This window comes from Crocuta crocuta, unplaced genomic scaffold (genome assembly GCF_008692635.1).
Source record: "Crocuta crocuta isolate KB4526 unplaced genomic scaffold, BGI_CrCroc_1.0 scaffold348, whole genome shotgun sequence".
NCBI lineage: Eukaryota > Metazoa > Chordata > Mammalia > Carnivora > Hyaenidae > Crocuta > Crocuta crocuta.
This window is the reverse complement of record NW_027529573.1, coordinates 961,155-980,049: the sequence shown is the minus strand read 5'-3', so window position 1 is coordinate 980,049 and position 18,895 is coordinate 961,155. Positions and strand designations below refer to the sequence as shown.

Below are 18,895 nucleotides of genomic sequence, written 5' to 3'. Positions count from 1 at the left end.
CAGACTCTCAGGGTCTTAATGGACATTTAGTTCAACAGGATTTCATTTAAGTGAAGTCATGCAAACTGTACAAGATTGGGTCTTTGATGAACATGCCATTAAAAAAAAGTTTCTTGGGGTGCCTGGGTGGCTCAGTCAGTTAAGCACCTGACTTCAGCTCAGGTCATGATCTCACAGTTCATGAGTTTATGAGTTTGAGCCCTGCGTTGGGCTCTGCACTGACAGCTCTGAGCCTGCTTCAGACTCTGTCTCCCTCTCTCTCAGTCTTTCCCCTACTTGCGTGCATGTGCAGGTACATTCTCTCAAAAACAAAAATAGAGTATTTCCATTTCCACAGTGGGGGCTGAAGGCACAGTGAGGGAAGCAGGAGTACCTATTTTAGACCCAGAGAGCCATGCTTGAGAATGGCAGAGCAACAATTAGAGCTTGGATCATTCCTGAACTGGGTTACCTGTTCTGGACTCCCCAAAGAGACTTCTATGAGAGAGAGAAATAAAATTCTAGCTAATGTAAAAAAAACAAGCAAAAACCATTAAAATAAGAAACCAAAACCAAAAAACCACAGAATTTCTCCAAGAGCTAACATGGTTCAAGTGATCAGCAGCTATTGTGCTTCCTTACTTGATGTCCCCTGTCCAAACAGCTTCAAATATTTGTCAAAAAAAAGTATACTGACTCTTCATGCGTTATAGCTAACAAGCAGAACTTTTTCTGTGTCTGTGTTGAGCATGAATAAAGCATCATATCCTGGAACCAAAGCTTTCATAACACATTCAACCCAAGCATATCAACCACCATGAGAGAAAAAAAAAAAAGGTAAAATATATAAAAACTTAAATACCCTACAGCTTGTATCTAAGCACCACAAAAACAAAAAAAAAAGCATATGTTGAAGGAAAAATGAAACAACCATGGTATAACGGGTTTTCAGTGTTTAATTATCTATCTGAAATATCACATACTCATCTTTTTCTATCTTATTCTTCGATAACACCAAATCTTGTCCATACCCTTGCAGGTATCCTGTATGTGCACCAAAGTGGTAGATCTTTGTCCTTCCACTGTGGAGCTCAGAAAGGAGTTCATTCTTCCACCGTGCAGTCTGGCTCTTGCAGCTGTCCCTGCCACTGTGCCTGTTCTCACTTTCCTCTCCTTCCTTTTTGCCTTCCTTCTCTCCTCCCCAATAACAGAGTGTCTCCTGATCAAAGCACCAAATTATCAGTTATAACCTTTCATGCGTTTTGGACACAATCATAAGGCAGGAAAGAATTACTTTTTTGTTGGCTTTCCTTTTCATGACTGAAGCATTTCATGATTAGAATATCAAATTAAAAAAAATTTTTTTAACATCTATTCATTTTTAAGAGAGAGAGACAGAGAGAGAGACAGAGCACAAGTAGGGGAGGGCAGAGAGAGAGGAAGACACAGAATCTGAAACAGGCTCCAGGCTCTGAGCTGTCAGCACACGAACCATGAGATCATGACCTGAGTTGAAGTCGGAGGCTCAACCAACTGAGCCACCCAGGTGCCCCTAGAATATTTAATTTTTAAGTGGATATTTTAAAAAATGTTCAGTGCAGGGGCGCCTGGGTGGCTCAGTCGGTTAAGCGTCCGACTTCGGTTCAGGTCATGATCTCACAGTTTATGGGTTCAAGCCCCCGCGTCAGGCTCTGTGCTGACATCTAGCTCAGAGCCTGGAGCCTGTTTTGGATTCTGTGTCTCCCTCTCTCTCTGACCCTCCCCTGTTCATGCTCTCTCTCTCTCTCTCTCTCTGAGAAATAAATAAAACATTAAAAAAAAAAATTAAAAAAAAAATGTTCAGTGCAGTCACAAAACACCAAAGACTATACTTCCACTTAGATTAGGTCCCTAGAGGTAGTCGTTTTCATAGGGACAGAAAGAATGCTGGTTGCCAGGCACCGGGGCGGGGAGTTCTTGTTCAATGGAGACAGAGTTTCAGTTTGGCAAGATGAAAAAGAGTTAAGAGTTCTGGAGATGAATGGCGTTTATACAGTGCAAATGTGCTCACCACCACTGAACTATACATTTACAAATAATTAAAATGGTAAATTTTATGTTATGTCCATTTTACCACAATTTTTAAAAAAAGGTTAGGGGCGCGTGGGTGGCTCAGTCGGCTGGGCGTCCGACTTTGGCTCAGGTCATGATCTCACAGTTCATGGGTTTGAGCCCCGCATTGGGCTCTGTGCTGACAGCTCAGAGCCTGGAGCCTATTTCGGATTCTGTGTCTCCCTCTCTCTCTGACCCTCCCCTGCTCACACTGTCTGTCTCTCTCTCTCTCAGAAATAAATAAAACATTAAAATTTTTTTTTAAAAAAGGTTAAGACCAACATTTAAAAAATAAGTTGCTTCAGGGCATCTGGGTGGCTCAGTCAGTTAAACGTCTGACACTTGATTTCAGCTCAGGTCATGATCTCAGTTCATGGGTTAGAGCCCTGTATTGGGCTCTCTACAGTCAGCATAGAGCCCGCTCAGGATCTTCTGTCCCCCTCTCCCTCTGGCCCTCCCTTCCTTGTTCTCTCTCCCTCTCCAAAATAAACATCAAAAAATAATTAAAAAGTTACTTCAGAGGTGCCTGGGTGGCTCAGTTGGTTAAGCGTCTGACTCCTGATTTCAGCTCAGGTCATGATCTCATGGTTTGTGAGACTGAGCTTCTGTGTGTTGTGCTCCATGCTGACAGCACCAGAGCCTGTCTGGGATTCTCTCTCTCTTTTCAAAAATAAACATCAGGGGCACTGGGTGGCTGTCGATTAAGCGTCTGACTTGGCTCAGGTCATGATCCCCCAGTTCATGGGTTCAAGCCCCACACCGGGCTCTGTGCTGATAGATCAGCGCCTGGAGCCTGCTTCGCTTCTGTGTCTTCCTTTCTCTCTTTGCTCCTCCCCAACTTGCCCTGTCTCTGTCTCTGTCTCTCTCAAAATATTTAAAAATTTTTTTAAATAAGCATTAAGTTGCTTCATAAAATAACACACATTTTGTTGATTTTTCTTTTAACAACAAAAAACAATGATTTTTTTTTAAGTTTATTTATTTTTGAGAGAGAGAGGGTGAGCAGGGGAGGAGCAGAGAAAAATAGGAACAAAGGATCCAAAGTGGGCTCTGCTCTGACAACAGAGTGCCTGATGCAAGGCTCAAACTCATGAACCATGAGATCACGACCTGAGCTGAAGTCGGAAGCTCAACCGACTGAGCCACCCAGGTGCCCCAATAATGAGTTTAAAAGAGATTAGATGAGGGGTGCCTGGATGGCTCAGTCAGTTAAATGTCTGACTTTGGCTCAGGTCATGATCTCATGGTTCATGAGTTCAAGCCCTGTGTGGGGCTCCCTGGTGTCAGCACAAAGCCTGCTTTGTATCCTCTGTCCCGTCACCCCCCCGCCCCCCACCCTTCCCCTGCTTGTGTGCTTGCACTCTCTCAAAAGAAATAAACTTTAAAAATGTATAAAAGAGATCAAATGAGTGAATGGATATTTAATATGACAGTTTAGGCTTCATCAGAAACCATGATGTAGAAAAGTGCTTTTATTTCTAAAAACCAATATAGTCCTTCTTCTTGAATTTGGGAAATTCACCAAGCTGACTTAACTTTTTCAAATTCATTTGATTTATACGGTGAATGCCCAGGAAGCCTAGGTGGCTGTCGTTCAAAATTACAGCAAGTTTTCACTGCTGGAGCCAGGCTCTGTTGAAGTCATTAACTTTTCTATCAAGACAGATTTTGGTCCAGAGGGAACAGAGAGGAGCGGGGGGTAAGTAGTAATCTTTGGGTACTCTTTCCCAAACCTGAGCCAAGTGGCCAACTGTGGGCCCCTTGCTGGTTTGACATGAGGAACAGCTGAAGGAAAAGAACTTTGTGGAATGCTGCTAAAGGCAAATCAGAGACAGAAAAATCACAGAATCTTGGGATGGGAAAAGAATAGCTCTGAGGTTGTTTATCTAAACTAGAATCTCCTCTGCTGTATTTCTGACATACAGTCACTCAGTCTCTTCATAAACATGACTTTCCCACACAACCTAATCCATTTCTAGACTGATTCAAACTGGTCTAGATGTTAAAACATACCTTTCCAATGGACTTAAATCCTGTCTCCCTCAAGCAAGGTGTTTTGTTTTTTTTTTTTTACTACATTTTGAAATTTAAATTTAAATGTTTTTTTAAACAATTGATTTAGCGATGGTCTCAGATACACAATAAACAAAAAAGTTTGCAAATATGGTTCAAAAAATTTCCTATCTTTATCCAGCTTTCCTCAGTGTTAACATCTTACATATAATCACAGTATAGTTACTAAGGTCAGTAAGTTGATATTAATATTCACTCTAATTTATTCAAATCTTATTAACAGCTTCCTAAAGTCCTTTTTCAGGACCTGAATCCAATCCAGGCTCCCATGTCTTAGTTAGTCCATGTGTTAGTTGTCATGTTTCCTTAAGTTCTCCCTTAAATGGAGATAGTTCCTCAAGTATTCATCTTTTGTGACTTTGACACTTTTGAAAGTCTCTTGATTTAGGTTTGATGTTTCTTTAAGATGAGATTCTGGTTATGCATTTTAGGGGCGGGAATCTCACTGAAGTGGTGCTAGTTCTTGGTGTACCCTCCCAGGAGATACATGGCTTTCAGCGGACTGTCTCATCCCTGTGGAGGTGAACTTTCATCATTTGGTTCAAGTAGGTCTGCTAGCTTTCTCCACTGTGGAGTTACTATTTTCCTCTTTGTATACCTTGTAATGCTTCTGTTACTCTGTAATCTTATGGGGAGATATTTAGAGGTCCTTTAAACTTTAAACTTCAGTTTTTTAAAAAAAATGTTTGAGAGGGATACAGATAGTGCAAGCAGAGGAGGGGCAGAGAGAGAATCCCAAGTAGGCTCCATGCTCCTGGCACAGAGCCTGACTCAGGGCTCCATCTCATGAGATCATGACCTTAGCTGAAACCAAGAGTAGAATGCTTAACTGAGCCACCCAACTGCCCCTTAGCCACTAGTTTCACACGCACTGAGGATTTTTGCTTGAGGTGATTATTACCATGATGATTGCCAAATGGCGATTTATTTCCATTATTCTTTTTACATTTATGAATTGGAATTCTTCAAGAGCTTTTTTTTTTTAATGTTTATTTCTAGAGAGAGAGAGAGAGACAGCGTGAGCAGGGGAGGATCAGAGAGAGAGGGAGTGACAGACTCCGAAACAGGCTCCAGGCTCTGAGCTGGCAGTCAGCGCAGAGCCCAACGTGGGGCTCGAACCCACGAACCGCGAGATCATGACCTAAGTGAAAGTCGGACGCTTAACCGACTAAGCCACCAGGTGCCCCAAGAGCTTTTTTTTTTTTATGTATCTTTTTAAAATTTTTAATGTTTTATTTATTTCTGAGAAAGAGATACAGCACAAGCAGGGGAGGGTCAGAGAGAGAGGGAGACACAGAATCTGAAGCAGGCTCCAGGCTCTGAGCTAGCTGTCAGCAGAGCCCGATGCAGGGCTTGAATCCACAAACTGCAAGATCATGGCCTGAGCTGAAGTCGGACGCTTAACCGACTGAGCCACTCAGGCGCCCCTCGAGAGCTTTTTTCAAGTTATTTATTTCATATCAGCATGGATTCATGATATGTTTTATTCTATAGGTTATAATTCATCACTATCATTATTTAAGCTCAAATTGTCCCAATCTTAGCCACTGGAAGTCCTTTCAAGTTGGCTCCTGTGTCCTTTTGATATGTCTCCATAATTTTCTGAGCAATTCACCACAAACTGTTCCAGGATCATCTTGTACTTTTTCCTGTGCCAGCCCCCAAAACACTTCTCCAAAAAGTCTTGGTTCCTTTCATTGGAAGATGTTATTTATCTATTTATTTATTTTGGAAGATGTTATTTAGAAACCAAGAACTGAATGCGAGGTGTGCTCACTGCTATGTGTTGCTGCTTCTAGATCCCACCTCAAATACCCATACACATAGAGTATTTCTGTACCTGTGTATATTAAAAACTCTTAAGTTCATACTGCTAACTCCAGCTCTAGTTCCATACCACAGGGTTCATTCTAGCCCTCATCCCCTGTCTATAACTCTGTTCTGTTAGTGAGAAACCTAGCTCTCCTCCACATTATTTACCCATTACTCAATCCTAAAATACACATGCAGCAGTTAGGAATTGCTAGGCCATACACCTGTGAAAAACAATTTTACTATAATGTTTAGTCAGGGTATAGTTAAAGGTATAGTAAGGGGTGCCTGGGTGGCTTAGTTGGTTAAGCGTCCAACTTTCGCTTAGGTCATTATCTCACGGTTCATGGGTTTGAGCTCCGCGTCGGGCTCTGTGCTGACTGCCAGCTCAGAGCCTGGAGCCTGTTTCAGTCTGTGACACCCTCTCTCTCTGACCCTCCCCTGCTCACACTGTCTGTCTCTCTCTCTCTCTCTCCTAGAAATAAAATATTTAAAAAAAAAAAAGAAAAGAAAGTATAGTCAAAATACTATTTCCCAAAGCTACTTGGGTTACTTTATTTCTTCATCCCCCTCCTCCCTCAGTGTGGTTTTATTACTCATTTGTAATACAGCTAAGAGTCATTTGTCAGGATTTTTATTAAATTTTGGGCTCACCTCACATCTTGGCTCTCTAAGTAGTTATTTTTCAAGTACGGCCTCAGAACTCTACAAAAAGATGGACTCGGAGAAGTTTACTTCCTCCTATTCCTTCTACCTCATTCCCACTCTCTCTCCCCTGCTCCCAATAGCTTCCTATAGGTAACCAAACCCATTCGTTTCTGGTTGTCTTCCTGTGTGTCCCTGTGTGTTTTATACAAATGAGCAGTATACTTATCTCACCTTCTTCCTTGAATGACAGGGAGGATACAATAGATATTGACTTGCCCTCTGCTTTTTTTTTTTAACCTAACAGTACATCCTAGTTTGCAGAAAAGAGTTAACAGAGCAGGCCTGTTATCCTTAGAAAGTCCTGCTTGCAAGGGTGGCCTTGGCTCATCTGGGAACTTAGATTTTGGGAGTTTCCAACATTCCCTAATGATAAGCACGGTTTGGAGCACCCATAGAACAATGGGGTTTATGTTGAAACACCTGCTTTAAGTCTGGAATTTTGGTATATGCCAGGGAGAGGATGCCCATGTGAACAGCCTCCAGTTAAAACTCCGGTCTCTAACAAGCTTCCATGGTAACCCACATTTCACATGTGTTGTCACAATTTGTTCCTGGAGGAGACTATGTGTATGTGACTACACCAGAAGAGGATTCTTGGAAACTAGCATCTGGTATCTTCTGGACTTTGCACCATGCTTCCCCTTTGCTGATTGTTTTATATCCTTTTGCTGCAATTAATCTTAGCTACAAAATATGACCATGTGCTAAGTCCTGCAAGTTCCAGGGAATCACCAAACCTAGAGGTGGTCTTGGGGAGCTCTAACATCTGGAAAGCACTCCATATCAGTACATGGAGATTTTCCTCAACTCCTTATCACATGTGCATATACTGCACGTATGGACATAAAATACACATGCTATAGTTTATTCAACCTCTCTCCTCTATGTGGACATTCAGGTTGCTTCAAACATTTTGTAGTGATAAACAATACTGTAAAAAATAACTTTTGGCATATATATTTCCACAGTTTTGGAGGTGTATATTTGTAGTAGATTCCTAGAAATGAGAATGCTGGGTCAACAGGTCAGAGCATATGCATTCCGGTTAGGTGCAGCCAAATTCCTCTTCCGAAAGGCTGTAATGAGTATGCATTCCCACCAGCAATATGTGAGAACACCTTTTCCCTCACAACCTTGCCAACCAGGTATGTTTCCATAATTTTCCATATTCTCTAGTCTGATAGGTAAAAAGTGGTATTTTGATGGTTTAAATTTGCATCTTTAATTATGAGTGAGACTAACCATCTCTTCATGTGTTTCAGAACACACACATGCATGCAACATACACACAATGAATCATCTATTCAAGTCTTTCCTTCATTTTCTATTGAGTTTTCCATTCTTCAATCTACAAGTTCTTTATACATTAGTGGGGCATCCAGAGGCTTAGTCAGTAGAGCATGTGACTTTTGGTCTCAGGGTTTTAAGTTTGAACTAATATGGGTGTTGAGATTAATTACAAATAAAATCTTGGAGTGCCTGGGTGGCTTAGTTGGGTTAAGCATCTGACTTCAGCTCAGGTCATGATCTCCCGGTTTGTGGGTTTGAGCCCCACATTGGGCTCTGTGTTGGTGGTGCAGAGCCTGCTTGGGAATCTCTCCTCACCCCCACTCCTTCCCCTTCCCCATTTGCATTCTCTCTCAAAATAAATGAATGAACTTAAAAGAAAAAGGAGTTCTTTATATATTAGTTAAGTCCTTTATCTGTGATATATGTTGCAAATATGTTCTTCCAATTCACCAGTTGTGTTCTTTCTGTGGTGTTTTGGCAATCTAACAAGAATTCTTGAGGTCCAACGATGTCTGGTCTCTGCAAACCTTTTCAAATAGCAGTCTGCTTTTCTAAGAGGTCCACAGCATTCATTCAGATTTTCTTTAAAAAAAACTTTTTTTAAGTTTATTTTTGAAAGAGAGAGAGCATGAGCAGAGAGAGACAGAGAGACAGAGAGACAATCTGAAGCAGGCTCCAAGCTCTAAGCTGTCAGCACAGAGCACAACACGAGGCTTAAACCCACAAACCGTGAGATCATGACCTGAGCCGAAGTCGGAAGCCTAACTAGCTGACCCACCCAGGCACCCCAACAGTTCTCCAAATCCTTGAAGGCTTCTCTTGATTCTTCTTTGATAGGACATACCTAAGCAACTGGCTTCCAATGGTGTATTTTCAGGTTTTGTCGTTAGTGTGAATTCTTTATCATGAATGAATTCCTGGTTTCTATACTCATCCTATACATGAGACACTGACACCAGGCTCAGCATTGGGATGAGGAGCTAGGACCCCACTCTGGCCAGTGAAGCCAACACTGATACATTCCTCCCTTTCCCTCTGCCCTCCCTAATCCCAGAGGCATCCTGAGCTCATCTGAGTGCTGGGGGAAGAGGGGACTGTGAATATGATACTCTAGCTACAGGCTAACTAGCACACAGTGTAGACAACACATTTCTGTTAATGTGCTAAATTAAGAGGAAACTGGCTTTTCTGGATGGCCATCCCACAAAGTCAATACTAATGAACTAGCTTTGTGTCTCTAAATATACTTCTGCTTTTTTTTTTCCCCTTCCCCACTTGTGACGCTCACTTTTTGGAACAAAGTAGAAAATCTTATATCTATTAAATTTCATTTTGGTTTATATAATTCAAAACAGTATTTATTTCTGGTGGAGTTGGGAGGGAGGAAGGACAGCAACCTTCTAGTTCTTAGATTGGAAGGCATATATGTGTACCTATTTTTATTTTATACCAAATATTAGATGAAATTTTAGATAAACTACAAAAAATGTTTACCTTATTAGACTGAGCCCACCAGATCAAGAAACTTTTAGATCCTGAATCTGTTACCTCACTTCTATTTTTATTTTTTATTTCCACTTCTATTTTTAATGTTAGGTCATCACAGCATAAAATCTGACATTACTTAATTAATGCTAACTGAAAACATTAATCTATTCCTAACTATGGTCAATATATGAAGCCTACTAACAACAATCAATTGCCCTGTAACCTGTGTAAAGAAATGACATATTTATAAGGTGAGAAATGGAGCCTAACACAGAAAGCCCAAAGAATATGAATTTATTTGTGGGTCTACAACAGGGGCTGGCAAACTATAGCCCATGGGCCAGCACCTGCGCTCATAAAAAAGGTTTACTGAAATACAGCCACACTCTCATTTTTGTATTGTCTACGTCTGCTTTCATGACACAAGGGCAGAGTTGAGTAGTTTTGACAGAGACCTTATGCCTTGCAAAGTCTAAAATATTTACTATATGGCCTTGTACAGGAAAAAAAGTTTGCTGAACCCTGGTCTAAGACACCATCCAGAGGAGAAAGTAAATTTTCTAGTGTACTTGGCAGGTATAGTCTTTTAGGAACCTGGGTTCCTCAGGCTATCATAGCTTGCTAGTCATTAGTCTTACCTACCTAACCCCTATTACTCTAATTTCACACTTACAGAGAGCTATTTGATCTTACCTATATGGAGAAGACATACTGATCAGCCAGTGTGACAGTTCCTACCAAGAAATGATTCTCCTTTTCACTGTGAATTAAAGAACTGACTTTGTGATTTATATTTTAGTTTCTCATGAAGTGGATTAACATGGGTCAGTCCTTCGGCGACCATCACCTCTAATACACCAAAAAACAAAAGTCAAGTTCCTAGACCTGCAAAGCTAAGGAGCAGCTCCTGAAAAATGGAGATTCCTCTAGGGTATCCATCCTATGAAGCAGACTCCCTCAGAGGTATCTCTATGTCATGTCAATCCACCCTATTCGTGATACTACCAAAACTTAAGGACTGAGTATCCATCATTTCTTAAAATCAAATGCAGAAATATCACATGACTATCACAGAGACTCAACATTCCACATAAGATAGCTGCTTCAGACAAGTGATACTTTTTCATTAGGTAAGCACTTTCTCCTCTCTTCAAGTGTCTGATGTGACACAAATGTTTTAAAAAATCATCAAAAGAAAGTTAACATGAAAATCAACATTTTGGAAATGTTTCCAGAACAAATCATAAGCTACCTGTCAGCATCTATAGTTTATTATCTGAAGTGTTACTCTAGAAAGCGGTCATTCACACTCAACTCCTCTGAATTGAGATCTCATGTCTTACCTGACTTGGGCTGATCTTTTCTTCAGCAGCTGTGGAATGTTGATGTGGGTCTTCCTTTGCTCCCTCACAGGGGTCTCTTACAATTTCCGCCTGGTCCCCTTCATCTTTGAAGACCTTTAGCTCCATGCTCTTGGTTTTCTCTTCCCTATCCAAGACCCCAGAAGCCACAGAACCTCCTGCTGTGGTGTCCACCAGCCCACACCGCCCAGGCTCACCCCCATGATCCAAGGTGCCAGAAGTTTCTTCACAACAACCTTCCGCACAAGTCCTCTGCTGCTCCAAGGGCACTGCCCTACTCTGACTTATAAGAGAGCTTGAGGCTCCGGGTTTTACATCTGGAATCACACTTGGCTCAGGGTCAGCATGAAGCTCTTTGGAGACACTCACTGGGAGTTCAGAGTATAATTCCTGTACCACGGCAGACATGGAGGAATCAAGTGGAACTGGCTGAGTCTCTACTCCGGATGACAGCATTAGGGCAGATGGAAGATTATGGAGTCAAGTCTTTTACATCAAACGGTTCACCCTGACACAAATCAAAGGAAGGGGTAAAAGTTTAAAACCTTGCAGGGTAGAAGAAAGCTGTTTCAGCTAAAACTGGCTAAAATAAGGACAAAAAATTCTACCTCAAATGCTGGCAACATCTGACACCAAAACATCTTCCTCAAAGACTGTGAATTAGTGGAAAAATAAATGCCTTAAATCTTTAATAGACATCTGCCTAATCTCAATTCAAATACTGCCTTATAAACAATTCTCAATTTAAATCTGGAGGGCCAGCAAATGTAGATGAGAAGGAGACATGTCTAAGCGTCCAAGGACAGACCTCAGGTAAAGAAGATAAAGATGATTTTCTACTTGTTTTCAGGGCGTGAACCTTGCCTGCTTTGTTCATTGCTATATCCCCACTGCCTAGAAGAGGTGCCTAGCGCATATAAGGTACTCAGTAAATATTTGCTGAATGAACATATACTGAGAGATTCTGAGGAATTTTTTTAAACTGACTTTTCCTCAAAAGAATTCTCTATGAAAGACAGCAGAATTCCAATCCTTTACTGCTTACCAAACTTGAGCTGATCTATCCAAGCTGGCACAAGACACCACTGAACCAGTTTTTTAGAAGAATCCTCTGTGACTTTTATTCAGCATCTTGAGATTTTCTATGTGCCTTCACAAACACCGTTTAGATTTTCCCAACCCTGCAAGCAAAGTTGAGCAGCTATCACCATCCCGTTACAGAGCCTAACATCATACTTAAGAGGTAAAAGTGACCTGCCTGAAATATTATAGGATTACCTGAGGAAAGGGGGTGGGGAGATGCTCAAGATACTTCCATGGTTTGGGGAATGTTTCACTGCTTGCACTGGGTAGTGGAAACATGGGATATTTGCTAAAATATGTGTATTTGTGTAGTTCATAAACCTACATTATTAAGGTTGTCAACACACACACGCATGCAGAGCTAAGGAATGGTACACTTAGAACCATGGTTTCCTGGCTGGTAACTTTTCAATTTAGGTTACCAAATGTGTGCAGTTTCCACAAGACCCACTTTGACCCAAACGAGGTGGAAACTGGTTTAACCAAGTAAGATACTACATACTTTCATTTTTTTTTCCATGCTTTCATTTCTAATGTTAACAAAAGGAGAGAAAAGGAGAGAAATTTCTGGCAAGAGTTCCTAACAAGGATTCATCTGAGGTATTGGTGGCAAATCTCTTTGGCCAAAAGGCACATAGGAAATGATATTTCAGAAAGCCAGCAGATTTCTACTCCTACCACTTTCTATCATCCACCTTTTCCCAAAATAAACATATTACATACAAGCAAAATCCACTGTTGGCTACCAAACAGTTTTGAATACTGAACTGTCTCACCTTTTCTCCACTGACCACATTTAGATTTCTGAGGAGGGATTCTCCTATATACCATGTAAATCTTTACAACTCAGTTTCCTCTTACCCTGTCTCTAACTCCTGTCCTATTTTTCTGGGAGAGCCTAAACATGTCGCTTACACAAAAGGGACCTGTTGTCCCTCCAGGCCCAGAAGCACCTACCTGGTCCTTGAATATTCCTGGATATACAATCTTTCCTCCTCCCACCCTCTGACCCGCGCTATCAAGACTGAAGCTGGGGGCTCAGGTAGGGCAGATGATAGGTCCCTTCATTTTGGACCATTCTGTCTTTCCTGGTTTTCCAACCTGTGGCCAAACGTTTACTTACTCACATTCCTATGCTTTCATCCACTGGGTGTCCTTAACATTTTGAAGGAATCCTCTCCAAAAGTAAAAGTAGACAACACTATACTACTTATATACTAGAAATTATAGGAAATCAGACTGCTGGTCTACTAAGTTTAGATAACACAGGAAGGCTGATGAAAAAACTTGAATCCAAAAAAGCAGCAAAGAGAGATAAACTGTTGTGTCCAGAGTATGGTGAGAATCAAATGAGACTCTTTCATAAATCTGACAAAAACAAATAATTTGGAGGTCTACAATCTTCCCCTTTCTCCTCTAGCTCCTGGATATTTCTAGGGGCACTTTAGATTTTGGTGTGTGCATTAGGGGTCAACAGCTAAAGCAGAATTGCTATTTGATGTTAAAAAAAAGAGAGGAGGTGCTCAATTTTCATTTGGCTCAGTTTCCCTTTCCCAACAACCACCACTCCAGTTTTTGATTGCCACAACACATACAGACCAGAAGAATAACTGCAGGAAAGGATATTGTAAAAGAGCAGGTTTGTTGGTGGAGACTGACTCCATAAGTCTCTCTGTCACCACGTGCTCAAGAGCTCCCTTCCCTTACTCGCCACTGAGGTGTGAGTGTTCTCAGAAGTTTAATCCTTGACACACCTCCCATTCCAGGATTCACTTTTTTGATGACCTCACCTTTTCTTGCAGCCTTTCTGCTATGTCAATGACTCAAAACTATCACTTTAAGTACAGGTGACCACATGACCCAACCATTCCACTCCTAGGTATACATGCAAAAAAAAGTCCACACAAAAACTAGCACAGAAATGTTCATAGCAGCACTATTCACAACAGTCAAAAAGTAGAAACAGCTTTCACGTCCATCAACTAATGAATGGATAAACGAAATGTGGTGTATCTGTAGAAATGGATATTACTCAGCTGTAAAAAGAAATGAAGTTCTGACTTGTGATTCAACATGGATGAACTTTGAAAACATAACAAGTAACAAAGCCAGTTACAAAGGACCATACAAGATTCCATATATACAAAATGTCCAGAGTAGGCAAAGTAAATTGCTTAGTGAGAGTTGAAAAAACTGGGAGTAATTGTTAATAGAATTTCTTTCAGGGGCAATAAAAATGTTCTGAAATTGACTGTAGTGGTGGTTACACACCTTTGTGACTATGCCAAACACCACTAAATTGTACAATTTAAGTTGGTGAATTGTATGATATGCAAATTACATCTGAAAGCTAATTTAAAACAAAAAAATAAAAACACCTGTCCTCTACCCCATCATTTCTCAAATTCCTAACCTATGTTTTATTTATAAGGATAGCACCCGTCTAGGGGTGCCTAGGTGGCTTAGTGGGTTAAGCATCCAACTTCAGCTCAGGTCATGATTTCAGTTTGTAAGTCTGAGCCCTGTGTTGAGCTCTGTTCTATCAGTACAATGCCTGGAGCCCACTTCGAATTATGTCTTCCTTTCTTTCTGCGCCTCCCCAAACTGCTCACACTGTGTGTCTCTCTCTCTCAAAAATATACATTAAAAAAAAAAAAAAAAAAGATGGCACCCCTCCCAAACTTAACATGTCCAAGATAGAACCCATTCAACCCAATGAATAACTGAGTCTTACTATACACAATCAGCTAGAAGAAACAAAGATGAGTAAGATGGTCTCAGTAAACTTACATGCTTATTTTTTTTACACCGTTGCCTCTCAGTAATAACACCCCCACTACCCTAGAGCTCAGACTTGAACCACCAGACACAAGTAAATCTGATCTTCCATTTGTTGTTCAATTAGCACTTGGAGCCCACAGACTCCACTCTTACAGTGTCTGACAAATACCACTCCTTTCCATCCCCATGGTCCTAATTCAAGATTTGTTCCAAACACAGGATGATGCACAAATACACGCTTACTAATAAATAGTGTATCATGAAGAGGCAATATTACTAATCACATAGAATGCTCCAAAATAGTCTTCAAGGAAAACAATGCTGTTATGCTTCCTATGCATGCATTTATGCTCTAAACTGGCATTGGCCAAAAGAGAACTTTAAAGCTTTGGTTCTCCCCCACACCCCCCAAAAAAACCTTCCAATTTACAAAAACCAAACACCACAATGCCATCATCACTTGAAACTTCTGTTTGGTAGAGATATTATTCTAAAATTTTTCAACCTGTAAAACAACTAAGCACATTCACTGTTGTTTTACAGGCATTTACAGACTTTCTCTCCTTTTCTCCTAGGCCTATCCTGGGTCCTTGAGTTTATAAGCAGTATCTGTAGTTGAGACACCCAGAAGAGGTGAGTACCTCAGCTGGAACTCTCAGTGTTGAAGTAATATTTAGATGCAAGCCTAGAGTAACAGATTAAAATTATTCTCAGCTCACTAGCTTGCGTCACCAAACTCTCATTCTAGCCATTTAACAAAATACTGGTAAGGTCACAAGCCTGCAGAAACAGAAGAACATATTTTAAGAAGGCATTCAAGTTCTTTAAAACTAAATTTCTAAATACATTGGAATAATTAAAAATAAATGGTGTAGAAAATGAACTTACATAGAAAGTTGCCTAGGATAGTTTATCAAACTAAACATTAGAGCTCTCTTATTTTGATAAAATATGCACATAGGAAAACTGAAAGAATATATATAATCCAAATGTTAACAGTATCACCCTGGGTGAGGAGATCACAACTGACTTAAATGTTGCTACTTTTTTTTTTCTACAGTAAATTAAAAAAAAAAATTTAGGGGTACCTAGGTGGCTCAGTTGATTAAGCGTCCGACTTCGGCCCAGGTCATGAGCTCACCATTCCTGGTTTGAGCCCTCAGGGGGACTCCGTGGTGACAGCCTGGAGCCTGTTTCAAATCCTTTGTCACCTTCTCTCTCTGCCCCTCCCCTGCTTGTACTTTCTCTCAAAAAAAATTTTTTTAAATAAATAAAAACAAACATTAAAATTTTTTAAAAATTTTAAACATTATTTCCCAAGATCCAAATAGGAATAAAAAATAATTGTAAATGTATTATCCCTTTATCTTTCCAAACCTCAGCTCTCTGCCTCAACCGTAAAAGTTTTTATGTTAAAGTGTTAAGTATACTTGAAGTAAAAGGAAACACTGAGCTAACACAGGCTTGTAAAATGAAGGCAGGGATTTATAGCTTAATTCTTACTAATGATTTATAATCAATCTACTGGGTGAGGACATTAGATAATTATCCAGTTTGAGGTATAAACAAAAAACAAACCACAGATTCACAAACAACGCTTGCCAGCTGCTACTGGCTTGTCATCTTTACTGTGACACAAATGAGAATTAGATTGTTTAAAAAAATAGATTTATCCTTGAAAAAAGACCAATAATTATAAGGGGTATGCAGTAAAGTTATCCTACTAAAAGAAGAAATTCTTTTGTTTTTAAATTGACAACAATCATCTCAAAACCTTTCTATGTCAAATATAATAGCAAAGCCGGGAAGCAGCCTGGTTGCTGGTCTCCAAATTGGGAGACCTGGGTCTCTATCCTGCTGGCTGCACGACTGTGAATGTATCACTTAACTCTCCAGGGCTTGTTTTTCACATGTAAAACGGAACAAGTTAAACAAAATAACCTCAAACGGTCTTGCCCGCCCATAAAAACCCCATGAATCTAAATGACAACTTTTCTATTTCACCGATCTATAGATACCAACAATGGTGGTAGATTTCTGACTAAGCCCCGCTGCATGTACTCAGGGTATAAGAGGTAATTTAAAAACACTTTACACGCAAAAAAAGATGGAACACTTTTTCTTCTTTAGTGGCAGCGGCACTGTTAATAAATAACAAAAACATGAAAAAAAAGAAAATAAACTACCAATGAAAAAGATTAGCCCTGCAGCTCTCAATCTGATTAGAATACATTTTGTATTCTAACACCTGACAAAGTGGTCCTTCCTCTTTAGTAGTTCAAACATTCCCTAATACAAAAGTTTTGGGAGCACAAAGTTTACAGTAATAAGTAAAATGTAAAAAAAAAAAAAAGAATCAAACAAAGAAAACAGCCGAACAGAAGACCATGTGCCCAACAATCCCAGATCTGAAGGTCTCCCCTCCCTTTAATTCCAATGTAAAAGGGCTGCTCAAAACGAAGAACAGTAACACTGGGCACTGCCACACTCGTGTCAAGGGACAATACTCACAATATCGATCAGTCCCTCAGAAGTTCACAACACTCCTTTCACCTTGAGAAAGGGGCTTTCTTTTCCAATATTCGGACACTGTAGCCAATGCCTCCATGAGGGCATTCGGAGAAGGGGCCTCTTCTTGAGGGACAGAGAAAGAAGAATCTTTTAACGAGATCTCTAGACAAACAGAAAGTGGGGTAGGGAAATCTATATACTAACAGGACCGAGCTCTACAACATGGAGTGTGCAGGAAATCTCAAAAGCATCAAGCACTGTTTCCTTTTTCCTTCCTTTATTAGCATGCAGAAAAAGGATCCCTCCATGGGGGAGCAAAGAGGGAAAATGCTCCTGATTTCTGACAAAGACTTCCTGCATAAAAAAATTTCATTTCTTTTTCAGAGGAAGAGGAGAAGGAAACCATCTGTGCCACTCTAAATACACTGCAGGAAAGAGTTCTCCTCTCAAAGAGTCTTATTTTTCTTGGGAGAGCAAGAGAAAAGTAGTTGGACTCTCCCTCTTTGAGGAGGGGGAGGTGTACAGATAGCAGTAAGCTTTTTAATCACTACAGCAGGTAGGGGGAGTGGGAGATGACTTTGCTAACCAGTCAGGAAGAAGTGATAGCTTCTGTGGACAAAGGGAAGGCTGGCTTTTGGTATCAGTTCTCTCTCCCTCTTGGAGTACAGACCTGTTTCCAAAAACAAAGTCTTTTCTCCTGATTATTCTGAGACCCTCTTTGTTACTTTGGGGGACATGGAAGGATTTAAAGGGAGAAATGCCTCTTTCTCCACTCCAGGATGGAGATGGTAGGAGGCATACATGGAAATATCTGAGTCTCTATAGAAGATATTAATTTTCTGTAGTAAGAGTAATAGCAACAATTTACCAAAAGCTTACTATGTACTAAACACACAAATCCTCCCTTAGCCCTCAAGACAATGCTCTACAAAGAGGACCCAAATTTGAATGAGGCTAACTGAGACTACGAAAGGTTAAACAATTAGCCAAGGTCACAAAGATGAGGACAGACTAACTACCACCACATTCCAGACGCCATGCTCTTAAGTGTGCAAGGGAAAGCTCATTGCACACCAAGAGACTTGAGGGAGAGTCTTGTGGACATTACTGGGGGAAAGGGGAAAGACTAATTTCTAATACCATAAAGTAAACTCAGGGTCTTCATCTTTATATCTAGGAGTAGAGGTGAAAAATAAAAGGTAAGTCTCTCTTTTACAGGGAAAGAAGACACCCCCCCCACCACCACCACTTTTGGGCAACTTGAGTCTCCCTCTTCACCTGGGGAGCTCTGACCAAATCGGGGGAAAGGTCTTGTTCGGGGTTAGCATACTACCCTTCCTCATAAAAATAAGTTTAGAATCGCGCTCTTGAACCCCGGGAGCGGGTCTCGCGCCGCTGACAAACGCACAGGAGCTGGGTAAGAGCGTACGCCCANCGTATCGAGGTTGAAGAGGAGTATCTCCCCCGTCGGAGCCATGACTCGGAGAAGCCGTTTCCCCCTCGCGACCCGGGGCCTGGTCTCCTCCCTCTCCCCGGCTCGTTCCGCCGCCCGCAGAGCAGCCTCAGTTCCCTTCAGCGCCCCAAGAGGGAGGGGAGGCCGGGCTCCCCATCAGCCTGCAACACCCGGCGGAGGGGCCCCTCAGGGTGGTGTGGGGCGGGGCGGCTACGCCCGTAAGCCTTTCCGCCCCCAGGCTCTTACCCTGAGGCCTGCTCCGCGG

The 18,895-nt window shown here is 41.1% G+C and overlaps 1 protein-coding gene across 5 annotated transcripts in view; it reads right to left on the bottom strand.

Annotated features, from left to right (window-relative positions):
- PRR14L (proline rich 14 like) overlaps positions 1-18,895 on the bottom strand; it is a 57,672-nt gene extending 38,777 nt beyond the window's left edge. For 4 of the 5 annotated variants that reach the window (XM_077761546.1, XM_077761544.1, XM_077761545.1 and 1 more), the window contains exons 1-4: positions 18,877-18,895; positions 17,178-17,300; positions 11,848-11,983; positions 10,785-11,310 (exon numbers count right to left, since the gene is read on the bottom strand). In XM_077761546.1, coding sequence (XP_077617672.1) covers positions 10,785-11,258 — 474 coding nt within the window. In that variant the 5' untranslated portion in view covers positions 11,259-11,310; positions 11,848-11,983; positions 17,178-17,300; positions 18,877-18,895. The remainder of the gene's footprint in view (positions 1-10,784; positions 11,311-11,847; positions 11,984-17,177; positions 17,301-18,876) is intronic. The other variant, XM_077761548.1, reaches the window with a different exon arrangement.